This window comes from Coenobita brevimanus, chromosome 70 (assembly GCF_032717465.1).
Source record: "Coenobita brevimanus isolate Jiangsu-jjx chromosome 70, ASM3271746v2, whole genome shotgun sequence".
In the NCBI taxonomy this organism is placed as follows: domain Eukaryota; kingdom Metazoa; phylum Arthropoda; class Malacostraca; order Decapoda; family Coenobitidae; genus Coenobita; species Coenobita brevimanus.
In genome coordinates this window covers 2,435,393-2,448,397 of record NC_137023.1, presented here as the reverse complement: position 1 = coordinate 2,448,397, position 13,005 = coordinate 2,435,393, and the positions used below count along the sequence as shown (strand labels likewise).

Genomic DNA, 13,005 nt, shown 5'->3' with positions numbered 1-13,005 from the left:
AAATTATTGACAATTTCATTTCCCCTTCCCAAAACAATTGTTATTATATGTTGTACGTCGGGTCTTCCATCGTAAATTGTAGAGGGCTTGCGGATCTATAATTTCCATCGAACTGCCTTCATAATCCATGAGAAATACATGTGCTTATTAAGGAATGAGGCAAAATACATAAGTTTGGCAGACCATTTTCCTGCATCCTGTATTTCTGCCTGCACTAGACACCAGGAAAATTATGTGACCTATGGAAAAACCTGATATCCATTTACTCAGAATTAATACAACTAGCGATGAATGCGGTTATTTCTGATAATAATTTCACTATCTTGCTTACTGATAGGCAATATTTGATCAAGAAGAAATATAAGTAAATTGAGTGTGGTGATTTGGTCCGGTTCGGCCTATTTTGCTGTTTATATATATTTACTCCCGTTTCCAACAGACTGCACCACATGATTTAGCAGAGGGAAATGCAGGCTAAATGTTGTTATACCTCTCTCTCTCTCTCTCTCTCTCTCTCTCTCTCTCTCAATTCTTTTATACCCTTCACGTTTTTTGTTTCTGTCTTACTTCAGCTCACAGAGTGGTGCACAATCCTCCTCCTTACGCTGTCACCTCATCTATCTTTTTTCAACGTAATGCTGTCAACCTGCTTGCTGAGCGCTGTAAAGGGAGGCCTTCTTGAGGTGGCACTGATATAACCAGGTGGCTCCACTGCCTGGTTACACAGTGCACACACTTCCCTCAACTCCCTTTTTTTATGCAAGGAAGAAGGAACCAAAGGCCAGGAACCCGCAAACCGTTCCTTCCAAGAAAACAAAAACAATACAAAAGAGAGCTAAATTCAAGATCCGTTCAATTCGAGGTGCCTGGATACACTGCGTTTGAATGACTGGAGATCATGGGAAGCAGGAAATACAGACAGATGGAGACAGTTCCAGAGTTGACCTGTTGCATAAATGAAGGACTGGAAGTAACGGTTAACCCTTACTGTCCCCTTCTAAAAACAAGATGGTGAGCTACAGGAGAAGGGCAGCTTTAGCCTGTAGTCAACGGGTTCAAGTTTAGATGAGCCTGGGGACACAACTGCGACACAAAAACATCCTTGCCTCCAATACCTCATATATTTGCTGACCCAGAATTCTGTCTATCATCACCTTACTTGCGTCAATCCATGTCCGCAATGTCCTCTCCTTGCCTTACCTAGGGCCCCCAGTCGGTAGTTGATGGTGACCACGACCACCTCACCCCAGGCTGCTAACATGTGCCCCGGAAACTGGTTGCTGGCGCCGTGGTCAAGGTCACCCCCGTGGATGTAGAAGAGCACCGGGTACTGGTCGTTCACGTTGATGGACACCTGTGGATGTATACTGGTTTTAGAAGAATAGTCTAGATTTTTAAGAAGTAAAGAAGATTTCATGAGTTTTTAGCATAAATTATCTAAAACTGATTAGCTACAGAAACAGGTACAGCTGGCCTCAGGAATAAGTAAACATTTGTAGTCCTTGTCTGGGAATTTTCAAGTGACATAACTGCCCTGAAAAAAAAAAAACATCCTGAGTTCTTTCCTGTTATAAAAACATTGTCGTAAATATGTTATACTTTTTTGCATTTATATATATTTTTTCCTGTGTACACTTTTTCCTGTGGCCGACTGTACATACGTTCCCTATATATCCAAATAGTTCTAAAGTGTCGCTGAATGGGAGATAAGGTGCTGTGCTGGAGGAGACGCGTGAGGTAAGCTCTAAACAGGAGGAAATCAACTGTACATAACTGAAAAGAGAATGGAAGTGGAAAAGGATTTGACTTGAAACGCAAAATGTTTACAAGGAGAGACTTCCACAAACATTCTCTTGCTACCAGTCACTGCATGGACCTAGTTGTGACAAATTTAGTGGGTCACACCAGTGGAAATTCATACCTGTAAAGGTTTGAGATGAAGCCATAAATCACCAGACTGATTATTACCATCGTGCATATCATGGCTTTAAAATTAAGAATATTAGCTTTTGATACACGCAGCTAAAAACAAAATTATTACGAATCCGATTACCAAATGTCTTTACAGCTTACCGATAGTGGCTTCGATCAAAATAAACAAAAATGCATGTGATGTATCGTATGATTGATGGCAATTTCGTGTTGATATTCCTGCACTGATACCACAAAAACTGGGCTATATTTGGATACTTAATTGCACCTGTTATCCCTGACTTAGCATCATCTCAAAGCAATCATTAACCTCTGTAAGGATTTTAACAACACGCTTACCTGACAAAGAAAACGTTAAACTATTGTAAGGATTGCCACTACAGAAAAAGAAAGAAAGAGGGGTATGAGAAAAAATATGATCCTGAACTGAACTTTAGGAGTAGAAGCGAAGTGTTAGTGCTTAATCGCTTCATTACAGCAACGTCTTTTTCTCCAAACGATTTTATTAAGAAGCTTAGGAGGGACTGGTTTGGAGAGTTATGGGTAGCGTTAGTCGATACTTTCACTACCACGGCTGAATATGATAAACGTCCAGTAATGCCTTGACAAAAAAAAAAAAAAAAAAAATCATTGGTACATAAATACAAAAATAAAAATCGTCGAAGTGAAGGAATTAGCCGCTGTAAATGTGGTCGGGCCGTGTTTTGCGAGCATGGAATGGTCAAAAACATAATCATATCAACGTATAGGAAAAGGAAATTACCCATCATTCCACCCAGAAGACAACACACAGCCGTCTCTACATCCAAGTCCTTCGTATTGCTTGATAATAAACAGACGAATGTGAAGATGAGAGAAAAGAGCTGACGAAGAAAGAGGCGCAAAACCAAACTGTATGACAAGATTGATCAGACACAGCGACCCCAAGACTGATCAGACACATCGATCCCATGTAAAAGTGAGAAAAGATGGAAAGTTGACATTTCTAAGAGAAAGTGGCAGATAAAGAGTAATATGCACCTCAAAGTACCTACACTCTGTTTACGTTAACTTGCCCTGTCTCTAGTACTGAGTTGGAATTAGAGATTAATGTAAGAATAAATGCCAGTCACGAAGAAGTGCTATGGAATGGATGCATAGCCGTAATATTGTCAGAGGATAATGTAAGAAAAAGTACCCATCATGACGAAGTGCTATGGAATGGATGCATAGCCGTAATATTGTCAGAGGATAATGTAAGAAAAAGTACCCATCATAACGAAGTGCTATGGAATGGATGCATAGCCGTAATATTGTCTTGTTCTGCTACTGAGCTACTGAGTTAAGTGAAATGGGATGCAAAGGAACGAGAGTCTCCGCCAAGTTTGGGTAAAAAGTAAGTAAAGTAATACCAGTAAAGTGCGTTTTGTGAGAGCCTGACGAACGAGCAAGTGCCACGTTATCAAAATTTCCCTCTGATATAAAATTACAGGCGGAATCTCCGATATCCAACTGCTAGAGTTGATGCAGAATTTTTTTTTTTTTTTTTTTTTTAATTGGATATCGTAATTGAGGCGTTCACAGATTAGAGCCGAACACTACCTTGGAAAACTCGAAATTCCAAGGGGTTCCTACGCCTCTATGACTGATTTTTTAGTTGATAACAAAATTTACTGAATGAATGTATCACATGCAGAAAGAACTTCAACACTATTTCACATAGGAGTAAGGCCATTAGCTTCTACTTAGCCTGACGGTCGGGTCGGGTCGGACCGGGTTGCTCATTTCCAAACTTAACCGAGAATAAACATCGCTCGCTCGTAATGAGTTTCCATAGTAGTTTGTAGGATAATGCGAGAAAGGTATGGATTTGGAGAGAGTGTACAGAAGACACTGACAGACTCCTCTATTACCCTTCACTCCGCTGACGTAATTTGTATTTTATTCAATTTCCTGCTAAGAGGGTATTATTGAGTTTCGGAAAGACCTCTGACTGTCATGGGGATAATGATTCCTATAGTTAACTCCTCCATTTCCAAATACCTCCAATGCCGACTGCAGTTATCTGGAAATGGCAAGTATGGAAAATAAAATACATCATCTGACTCAAGGGGAAAGTGTTTAGACTCCTCAGTAGCTTCATTGGCCTTTCCCTACGAGAGGTCTTTCCTAAACTGGATTAGACCATTTCTCTGCCACCAAGAAAATGGGAAAACAAAGGGGTCCTGGCAGTGGAGGGGTTAACCTTGCCACCGCCAGACGATTTTATTCAGCTTAATCATTTCACTCAAAGGACGTATTTTCATTTCAGTCTTCCTACGGCCAGACAATTTTATTAGGCCTAGGGGAAAAAAATGAATTTATTAGGATGGTTAAAATAAATTTCTAACCCAGACGCTAAGGCCCGCACTGCCGTCGGCTGCACATGCTCCCTAACACCTCTTCCTAAGTGATTTATTTTGCCTACCACACTTTATCATCCTCATCTGTGTTATTTAAATCATCCTGTTATCACCTTACCCTTCATAGGCAACTCTTACAATGACACTGACTAGCCGTATCCAAAAATAAATCGCTTAAGGAAGAGATGCTGGGAGCCCTCTTACTCGGTGAGAATGCAGCCCCAAGAATTCCCCGTCCAAAATCGTCTGGAGGCAGCAAGAATACCTTTGGAAAAACGTCACTGAACTAAATACATAACGGAGAATCATTACTGTTTTTCCTCTGACTGCGAGCCGTTCTTCCGCGTTGTTTTTTGTTTGTTTAAAGATTCCCTGCACATATAGTGCAGGCCGGGCCATATATTAGCCCGGTCAGTGGGGTATGGGCTGGTTAAATAACAGTAAGTGGGGAGGACGGGACCTGGGGATTGCCCAGCACACACGTCCTGTCTCCTGGCTGGCTTTGTGGTGTGTGTGTTCTTCCGCGTAACAATAAAGCGAACAATAAAGCTCTTTTGTAGTGACAGGACTGAAAAATATATGGTATCTAGTGACAGGATTGAAAAATATACGGTATCTAATGACAGGATGGAAATATTTACCGTATCATAGTAAAAAACAAACATTCCCTTTCAGTATAGTGCGGTATTATTTGTCACATTCGCGCTGTCTCCAAACATTTTCACTTAGGTTTGGACAGGCTTTTACGAAATGCTGAGGATGGATATAGTCTTCGCATACCCCGTCACCACCAGAGGGGTCCAGAGGCTATGCACAGTTGTCCAGAAAGAGAAATATTAGGCCAACAAAACACGTCACCGGACTGAAGGTGGTTAAGTGGGTTAGGAAGTGTTCTTGTTGTTGCTACTCTTGTGGTTGTTGTTCTTGGTGGTGGTGGTGGTGGTGGTGTTATTGTTTTTGTTGGTGGTGTAATCCCAGGCTCATCTCGTTGTGAACCCAGTAGACCGTGACTTCGACTGGACACTCCCAGAGGTCTTTTGTTGAGGTTATGTTGAAGGATTGTCTGTGTTGTGATAGTGTGGTGCATGGGATGAGAAAGTGTGTTGTGGTGTGAGGGGTTGCACTGCAGTGTGGGCAAAGTGAATTGATTGTGAACAGTATTTTTTGCTGGTATTGTTGCAGGGAAAGGTAGTGGCCGCATCACAGTCTGGCTAGATGTACTGTAGGCTATGCGTGGCTCTTTTTAGGTAGGGTAGTTTCTTTGAAGGTTGATAGATTAGAAAATACTGTCATAAAAAAACTTTGTAGTTACTTGTAGAGAAGTTATATATATTAGACTTGTGGACGAGCGGTTGTTATACTTGAGTAGCTTTGTAAGTAGATAATCTTTCCCATTTGTCATGCAATGACAGGAGAGGTAAAGAATAATATGGGACTATTTTTATTTGTCTTGGAAATATTAACAAGTCTCTCACACACAGCGAAGTATAGAGTCCAGTCCCGCTAGCTATCTCTCTGTCTCGCTCTCTCTGTCTCTCTCTCAAGTTGCCAAGCCCTTCTCCCTGCGACCTGTCTCTTCTAAGGCCTGTCTCCTTCTGAGCTCTCTTTCCTAAATTCTGGTGTAGCAGGGGTTGTATCACGTGTGTTCCTTGCGAGTGGAAAGTTCTAGAAGCCTGTGTGTGAGTATGTGTGTATGTGTGTGTATGGTCACTAGGCGCTGTCGTGTGCCTAATAAGCATTCCTTGAGTTAAGAGTGTGTAAGCATGTTTAGCATTGCTCGATTCTCGCAGACACAATACCTTCTCATCATCTGACTCCCTGCTTCTATCTGTCTCTCTATCTATCTATTTATCTATCTATTTATTATGATTCGTAATTATAATATGGAGTCCTGATAATACCATCAGTAATTATGCTCTTTAGCCTTTCTTTCTTTTGTAGTTATTATGGCTACCACCAAACAATTTTCTTCAGTTTAGGAGGAAGAACGAGTAGAAGGTATTATGTACTTTGGAAAACTGCCGTGAAAGAGAGAGAGAGAGAGAGAGAGAGAGAGAGAGAGAGAGAGAGAGAGAGAGAGAGAGAGAGAGAGAGAGAGAGAGAGAGAGAGAGAAAAAAAAGATGGGATAGATCAAAGTACAGTAATGGAAAGGTAAGAGAGGAACTGAGAGTTCGAAGAGAAATTTAAGAGTTCAGTGGCTAGTAGAAGGAGGGGAAGACCTAGAACGAAACGGAGAGATGAGGTAGGAGAGTATATGAGGGAGCGTGGTGTGTCGTGGGAGGAGGGGTGGTTACTAAGCAGGGCGTGAAGTGCCTAGAAGCCCATTTGTTAGCGCCAGACCTCACAGGATGCGGCATCGAGAAATGAATAAACACAGATAGATAACAGGATGGATAGACAGATAGACAGATAGATAGACAGAATGATCAACTGGCTGACTGACTGACGAATAAAATGACAGACAGACAGGCATACAGTACACATAAATCTCCGTATGCAGTAGTTTTTACGCTTCCAGAATTATACTTTCTTTCATATTTTTCTATTACCTCTCTTCTTTTCTTTGTAGATTTATGTAACAGTTATAATATTAGCACTCTTCCAACTCTTTCCTTGACACCTTCTATAATAATAATAATAATAATAATAATAATAATAATAATAATAATAATAACAATAATAATAATAATAATGCTGTTGATGACGAGATATAACCAGGTGATTATGCAAGTAGACTGACAGACTAATGAATTAAAGACAAGATGTATGGATACTGCCAGGGAATAATCGGAGAAAGAATGCTAGTGATCGAGAAGTGAGGGTGTGACTGGGATGGGGAGGATGGCTGTATTTATCACAGGAATTATGTTTCTTATTGAGAGGGTAAAACAAACGCCATTCATCCTCTCAGTTGTATTATTATTATTATCATTATTATTATTATTATTACTTTCAATGTAGTTATTATTATTATTATTACATTATTATTATTATTATTAATGTAGTTGTTATTATTATTAGTATTACTAGTATTATTACACTGAAAATACTTCATGCTGCTTTTGAAGGACTTGCGAACACTGGGTTGAAAATATTCCATCAACGCTTCTTTTACTACTTTTTTTTTTTTTTTTTTTAGTGCCCCAGACGATTTTATATAGCACGCGAAGAACTCATAAAGATTTAAGAAACTAATTATGCCTCGCACAAGACTACATGATCCACTTATGGGAGAATCAGGCAGTCCAGAGTGACGTGTCGTAGGCATGGAAGCTCTAAGGTAAGCTGACTGGTTAATATTGGATAATTTCACTTGTCTGGTCAAAGAATAGCAGAGAGTGATGATCCGTTCTCTTCTTAGGGCATCCAGTTACGTCTTCCCTTCGCTAGTTTATTTTGGCATATGGTTCGTAAACATACCCTTTTACTTTATGTGTGAAATTTGTGCCTAAGAAAATATGTGGATGTGATAGGAAGCGTTAGGAGAAACACACTGAGGTGGTTTGGCCACGTGGAGAGGATGGAAAGTGAGATACTGACGAGGAGAGTGTGTGTGAGTGAGATGGAGGGGGGAGAGGGAGGCGGAGGCCAAGAAGAGATAGAGGGATGGAGTGGAGAGGTATATCAGAAAGGGGGGTGAGCTGCGAACAGGGCAATGAAATGGCGGTGGACAGGGCGACATGGAGGCGACTTGTCTGTGTCCACCTCTTGCAGGATTAAGGCTGGCAATAGACAGATAGACAGACAGAAAATATAAATAACATGTTGGCGTTGTTGATTGTCGCCTTTGTGTTCCCAGGCTTATCTACACCCAGTGGACTGCAGGCTGAAGTTGCCCTTTACCTGCAATCCGCCATCTTCCTTTCTAGGGGCAGGGGGCGAGAAGAGGGACGTCTGTATTACAGGGTAGTGGCGCTGCTCGGTTATATCAGTGCCACAGCGTGAAGGAGTATTCCAAATAAATTTTTAAGGAAGATGTGTTACGAAGTCTCCTAAGATCACGGCAGTACAGCAAAAAAAAAAAAAAAAAAAAAAAAAAAAACCTCCCACGAAATCTAGTCGAATGATTTATAATGGCAATAAGAAAATGGATGAACATGATACTAGATTTCTTTCTCGTCACCCGTCAGTCACCTCACCCAGACACATTCACTCCCGCTGCCAGACCAAAATAATAAATGTGAAGGAGAAAAACAACCGAATTAGACTGTGTGGAAATCCTCTCTTAAAAATGAAGTTCGTGCTGTGTTTTTTCATTTATTTTTTCATTTATTTACTTATTGCTTTGTCTTCATTCATTCATGTTATTCTTTACTCGGTGACATGGTTGATGGAGGTCTGGGATTGGAGAAGAATGTGCAGTTACGTCTCAAGATTTACAGCTTCCTATCACACACAATTTTTCAGTCTTGCCAAGCGCTACCGGGAGGAGAGTGGTTCCCTATGTTTGACTGATCTGGAAAATTAACTTAACTTATCCTCGAGTCTTTCAATGCTTCGAAAAATGGCAATAAAGGAGAGGGTGTAATTTCTTTGTCTTAATTCGAAGATGGGATTAGACTTAACAGTATGGTTCCTTGTGTCCAGCAGTCTTTTCTATCTATCGAGCTGTCCATCTTGCCAAACGTTTCAATCCCGTGAGGAGTGGCCACAGACAAATCGCCTCCATGTCACTCTGTGCGTCTGTCATTTGACTGCCCTCCCTTCAATTCACACACCCCTCTCTCACATATTTCTCCATTACATTCCTCGATCTCATTCTTGGTCTCCCTCTCTCCCCCTCCGCCTCACTCACATACATTTCTCTGGTCAGTCTCTCATTCCCCATTCTCTCCACATGGCCAAACCAACTCAGAGTGCAATTAATGAATGCCTGAGCCTTACACGTCACTGCCTGTGCACTAAAACCCACCGCCCATACAGGATACACTCTAGGATAGTCTTATTTAGGAGAGGAGTGATGATATAGGCTGGGTAGTAGGCACAGCAGTGGGCCTTGTGGAAAATTAGTAACAAGAGATTTTGCGAGACCTAAATATATGAGCCGTTCTTTAGTATGTTCTTTAAGTGCATGTAACTTGTTCAGAGAGATAGTTATTACCCAGTTATAACTAAAGACTTCCCTCAGCAGAATGAAGTCGTCTGAATTTAGTCATTAACTCGTTCAAGCAGGGGATGCATTTTACTTTATATATTCTTCCTATCTCTATACTGTATGATATTACGTAGCTTGGGAGAATTTTGAACGTTTTTAGACTATAATTTTTAGATATTGTTTGCATTAATCTTTTTTTTTTTTTTCAACAAAGGTCCTTCCTGCTGCTTAATGATCGCCTACAGGTATCTTAACTCAAATTAATATGCACAATATGATAATAATAATAATAATAATAACAAATATAATAATAATAATAATAATAACAATAATAAAAATAACAATAATAATAGCAAACTTCTACATCAGAGTGAATTTCTGCACAACGCTAGCTTTCTCAGTAATTCAGTAATAAAATAATTCACTGTATTTGCAAATAAACTTAGCAACGTCAACTCTTAATAACATAAAATAATTGAAGTGAATAGAATATTTTAATGAGTCGACGTTTTTGCGTGAGAAACTGCAGTAACGTTTGATTTATAGATTTTAAGTTATTTTCACAATGTGCCTTATATATTACAGTTGTGCAAGTCAATATTTCAATCCTTTCACTATGTTGACGATTTTGACACTTCAGTCAGCCGAAGACCAAACGATTTTAGTCAACATTTTTAGCTATTCAAGTTTATTATTTAAGGAGTTAACTGAGACTCGAATTCTACTTGTTCGAAAAATCTCTCCTTATTTAAATCGTCCGAAGATGATGTATTTTTTTCTAGTCCATCTCTACTGAAACCAGACAATTTTACTCAAGAACGACCCTTTTTACTGTACACGTTTACCCAGACTATCCCTACCCACTCCATTTAGAAACGTCTGTCCTAAACTGAAAAAAAATGAGTCGTGAGATGGCAAGCTTAATCAAAATACGACACCCTTGGGATCAATCACTTTAACTTTCATTTCGTGACGTCTTTTTTATTGTTTCTACCGCCTGCCAGATTTGCTTGTCTAAGGAGATACCTCTTCGATATGAGATGAAAGATTAATGTTACCTACTCGAGTGAGAGAGGTCCATGCTAATCAAAATGTATCGTCATGTACTATTATAAACATCATCACCGTCATCCTAATCATCATCATCATCCTTCATATAACCTAATTAGAAGTGGGGAATTCTTTAACCCCCTTGAGATGGGGTGAGGTAAAATCTAGGAACACGAAAAGAGGAAGTACGAAAAGAAGAGAGCTCGCAGCAACATGCCCAGTGAATGGGACCCACTAATCACTGACACAACAGCCCCCGGATTCCTGACTTCACTTCACACGCCTCTTCTGCACACATTTTATATATATTTCATTCCATACATGATCCACAAACACCTCTCAAATATTGTACTTCCATCGATTTTCAAGTTATTAAGGGATGCAAAGCTCCTGTCGTGTTCTTTTCCGTGCTCAGTTTATCCAGCTGACTCGATCCTCCAGCAGTCTCTTAGCCTTATCGACTTCTAGGCCTCGCTTTCTCACGCTCATTTCCCACATCCATTCGCCTTCTTTTTGGGCTACCACGCCCCTTGGCACTTTCAGACTCATTCACATATGCCAGTTCCATCTCCCTATCTATATCCATTCCCTCCTAAATATTAGGATCATACAGTCTACCCATTATCAACAAATATCCTTATGCCACATCTTGCATGAATCACTGTATTCCATGTACTAACCACTCGATCCACTCCACAAACGTTTTTCAGCAGTTCCTTTCCCACTATTTTTACTGCTCATTTTCTTCATTCATGTCATATCAAAGTCTCAGAAAAATGTTCGTATGGATATTAATACACCTTCAATCAAACCTCTTGCAGCCTCCACAATTAGACATCTCTCACGTATTAAAGCCTTCATACCACCGGCCACCATTCTTTCCTGAGCTACTCTACTGTCCAGTTTTTGGCACATTTACCTAAGTTACCTAACTGAGGAGATGGAAGGAGCACTTTGAGGATTTGTTGAATGTGGAGAGTGAGAGCAACGCGAGTATAAGTGGTTGGGGAATGCTGGGAGAAGAAGAGATCAGTAGGGCGGAAGTAGTGGAAGCGATGAAGAATATTAAGTTGGGAAAGGCCCCAGGAATTGATGGAATGTGTGGTGAAATGCTTAGGTATGGGGGTGAGATTGTTGTGGAGTGGATATGGAAGTTGTGTAGATTGGCTTGGGAAGAGGGAAGGGTTCCAGAGGACTGGAAATCAGGTATAATTGTTCCTTTATACAAAGGAAAAGGAGAGAGAGAAGTATGTGGTAACCATAGGGGTATTTGCCTACTTAGTGAGACTGGTAAAATATATGGTAGAATACTCATTGATAGGGTTAGGCATATGACAGAGGAGCTAGTTGGAGAAGAACAAGGGGGATTTAGGAAGGGAAAAGGGTGTGTAGATCAGATATTTGTTCTAAGATGTTTAGTGGAGAAGTATCTAGAGAAGGGAAGGAAAGTGTATGCTGCCTTCATGGACTTGGAGAAAGCTTATGACAGAATAGATAGGCAAGGTATGTGGAAGGTATTAAGAATATATGGAGTGGAGGGGAAATTGTAGAGTGCTGTGGAGAGTATGTACGAGGGAGCTAGGGTTACGGTGCGAGTGGATGGTGAGCTGAGTGAGTTCTTTGATCTCAATGTGGGACTGAAACAGGGGTGTGTGATGTCTCCATGGCTGTTTAATATATACATGGATGGAGTTGTAAAGGAGGTGCAGGGTAGGGCAGTGGATGTGGGGGTGGATCTAATGAATGAGGGTGAGATTTGGAAGCTTCCGGTGTTGCTGTTTGCTGATGATACAGTACTTTTGAGTGAAGATGAATGGGAGTTGCAAGGTTTGGTGAATGAATTTGGGACAGTGTGTAGGAGGAGGAATCTGAAAGTTCATGTAAACAAAAGTAAAGTTATGGTGTTTGAGAGGAATGAAGTCACAGAGTGTGCAGTGAGGTTGGATGGTGAGGATATGGAGAATGTGAGTGCATTCAAGTACTTGGGTAGTGTGATGAGTAAGGATAGAACTTTGGGGTATGAAGTGCATGAAAGGGTACAGCAGGGAAGGAAGGTCGTTGGTACACTGAAAGCAGTGATGAGAAATAGGGAGGTGAGTATGGAAGTTAAGAAGTCACTGCATGATAGTATTGTGATCCCTATCCTGACGTATGGAAGCGAGGCATGGACCTTGCAAGAGGGGAACAAGTCAAGAGTGAGAGCAGTGGAAATGAGTTACTTGAGAGGAGCATGTGGAGTGACGTGGAGGGACAGGTTGACGAATGAAGAAGTGAAGGAACGCTGTGGGGTGGATGTGGATGTGGTTGAGAAGATTAGGAGAAATACACTGAGGTGGTTTGGACATGTGAAGACAATGGAGAATGAAAGACTGACTAAGAGGGTGTATGTAGGTGAGGTGGAGGAAGGTAGAGGGAGAGGTAGACTGAGGATGAAGTGGAGGGATGGAGTTGAGAGGTATATGAGGGAGGGGGGGGTGAGTTGGGGGGAGGGTAGTCAAATGGTGGGTGACAGAGCGACTTGGAGACGTTTTATCTGCGGCCACCCT

The 13,005-nt window shown here is 40.9% G+C and overlaps 1 protein-coding gene across 1 annotated transcript in view; it reads right to left on the bottom strand.

Moving 5' to 3' along the window:
• Gli (carboxyl ester lipase-like protein Gli) overlaps window positions 1-13,005 on the bottom strand; it is a 108,073-nt gene that overhangs the window by 30,439 nt on the left and 64,629 nt on the right. The window contains exon 4 of the mRNA XM_080277499.1: window positions 1,201-1,354. Coding sequence (XP_080133625.1) covers window positions 1,201-1,354 — 154 coding nt within the window. The remainder of the gene's footprint in view (window positions 1-1,200; window positions 1,355-13,005) is intronic.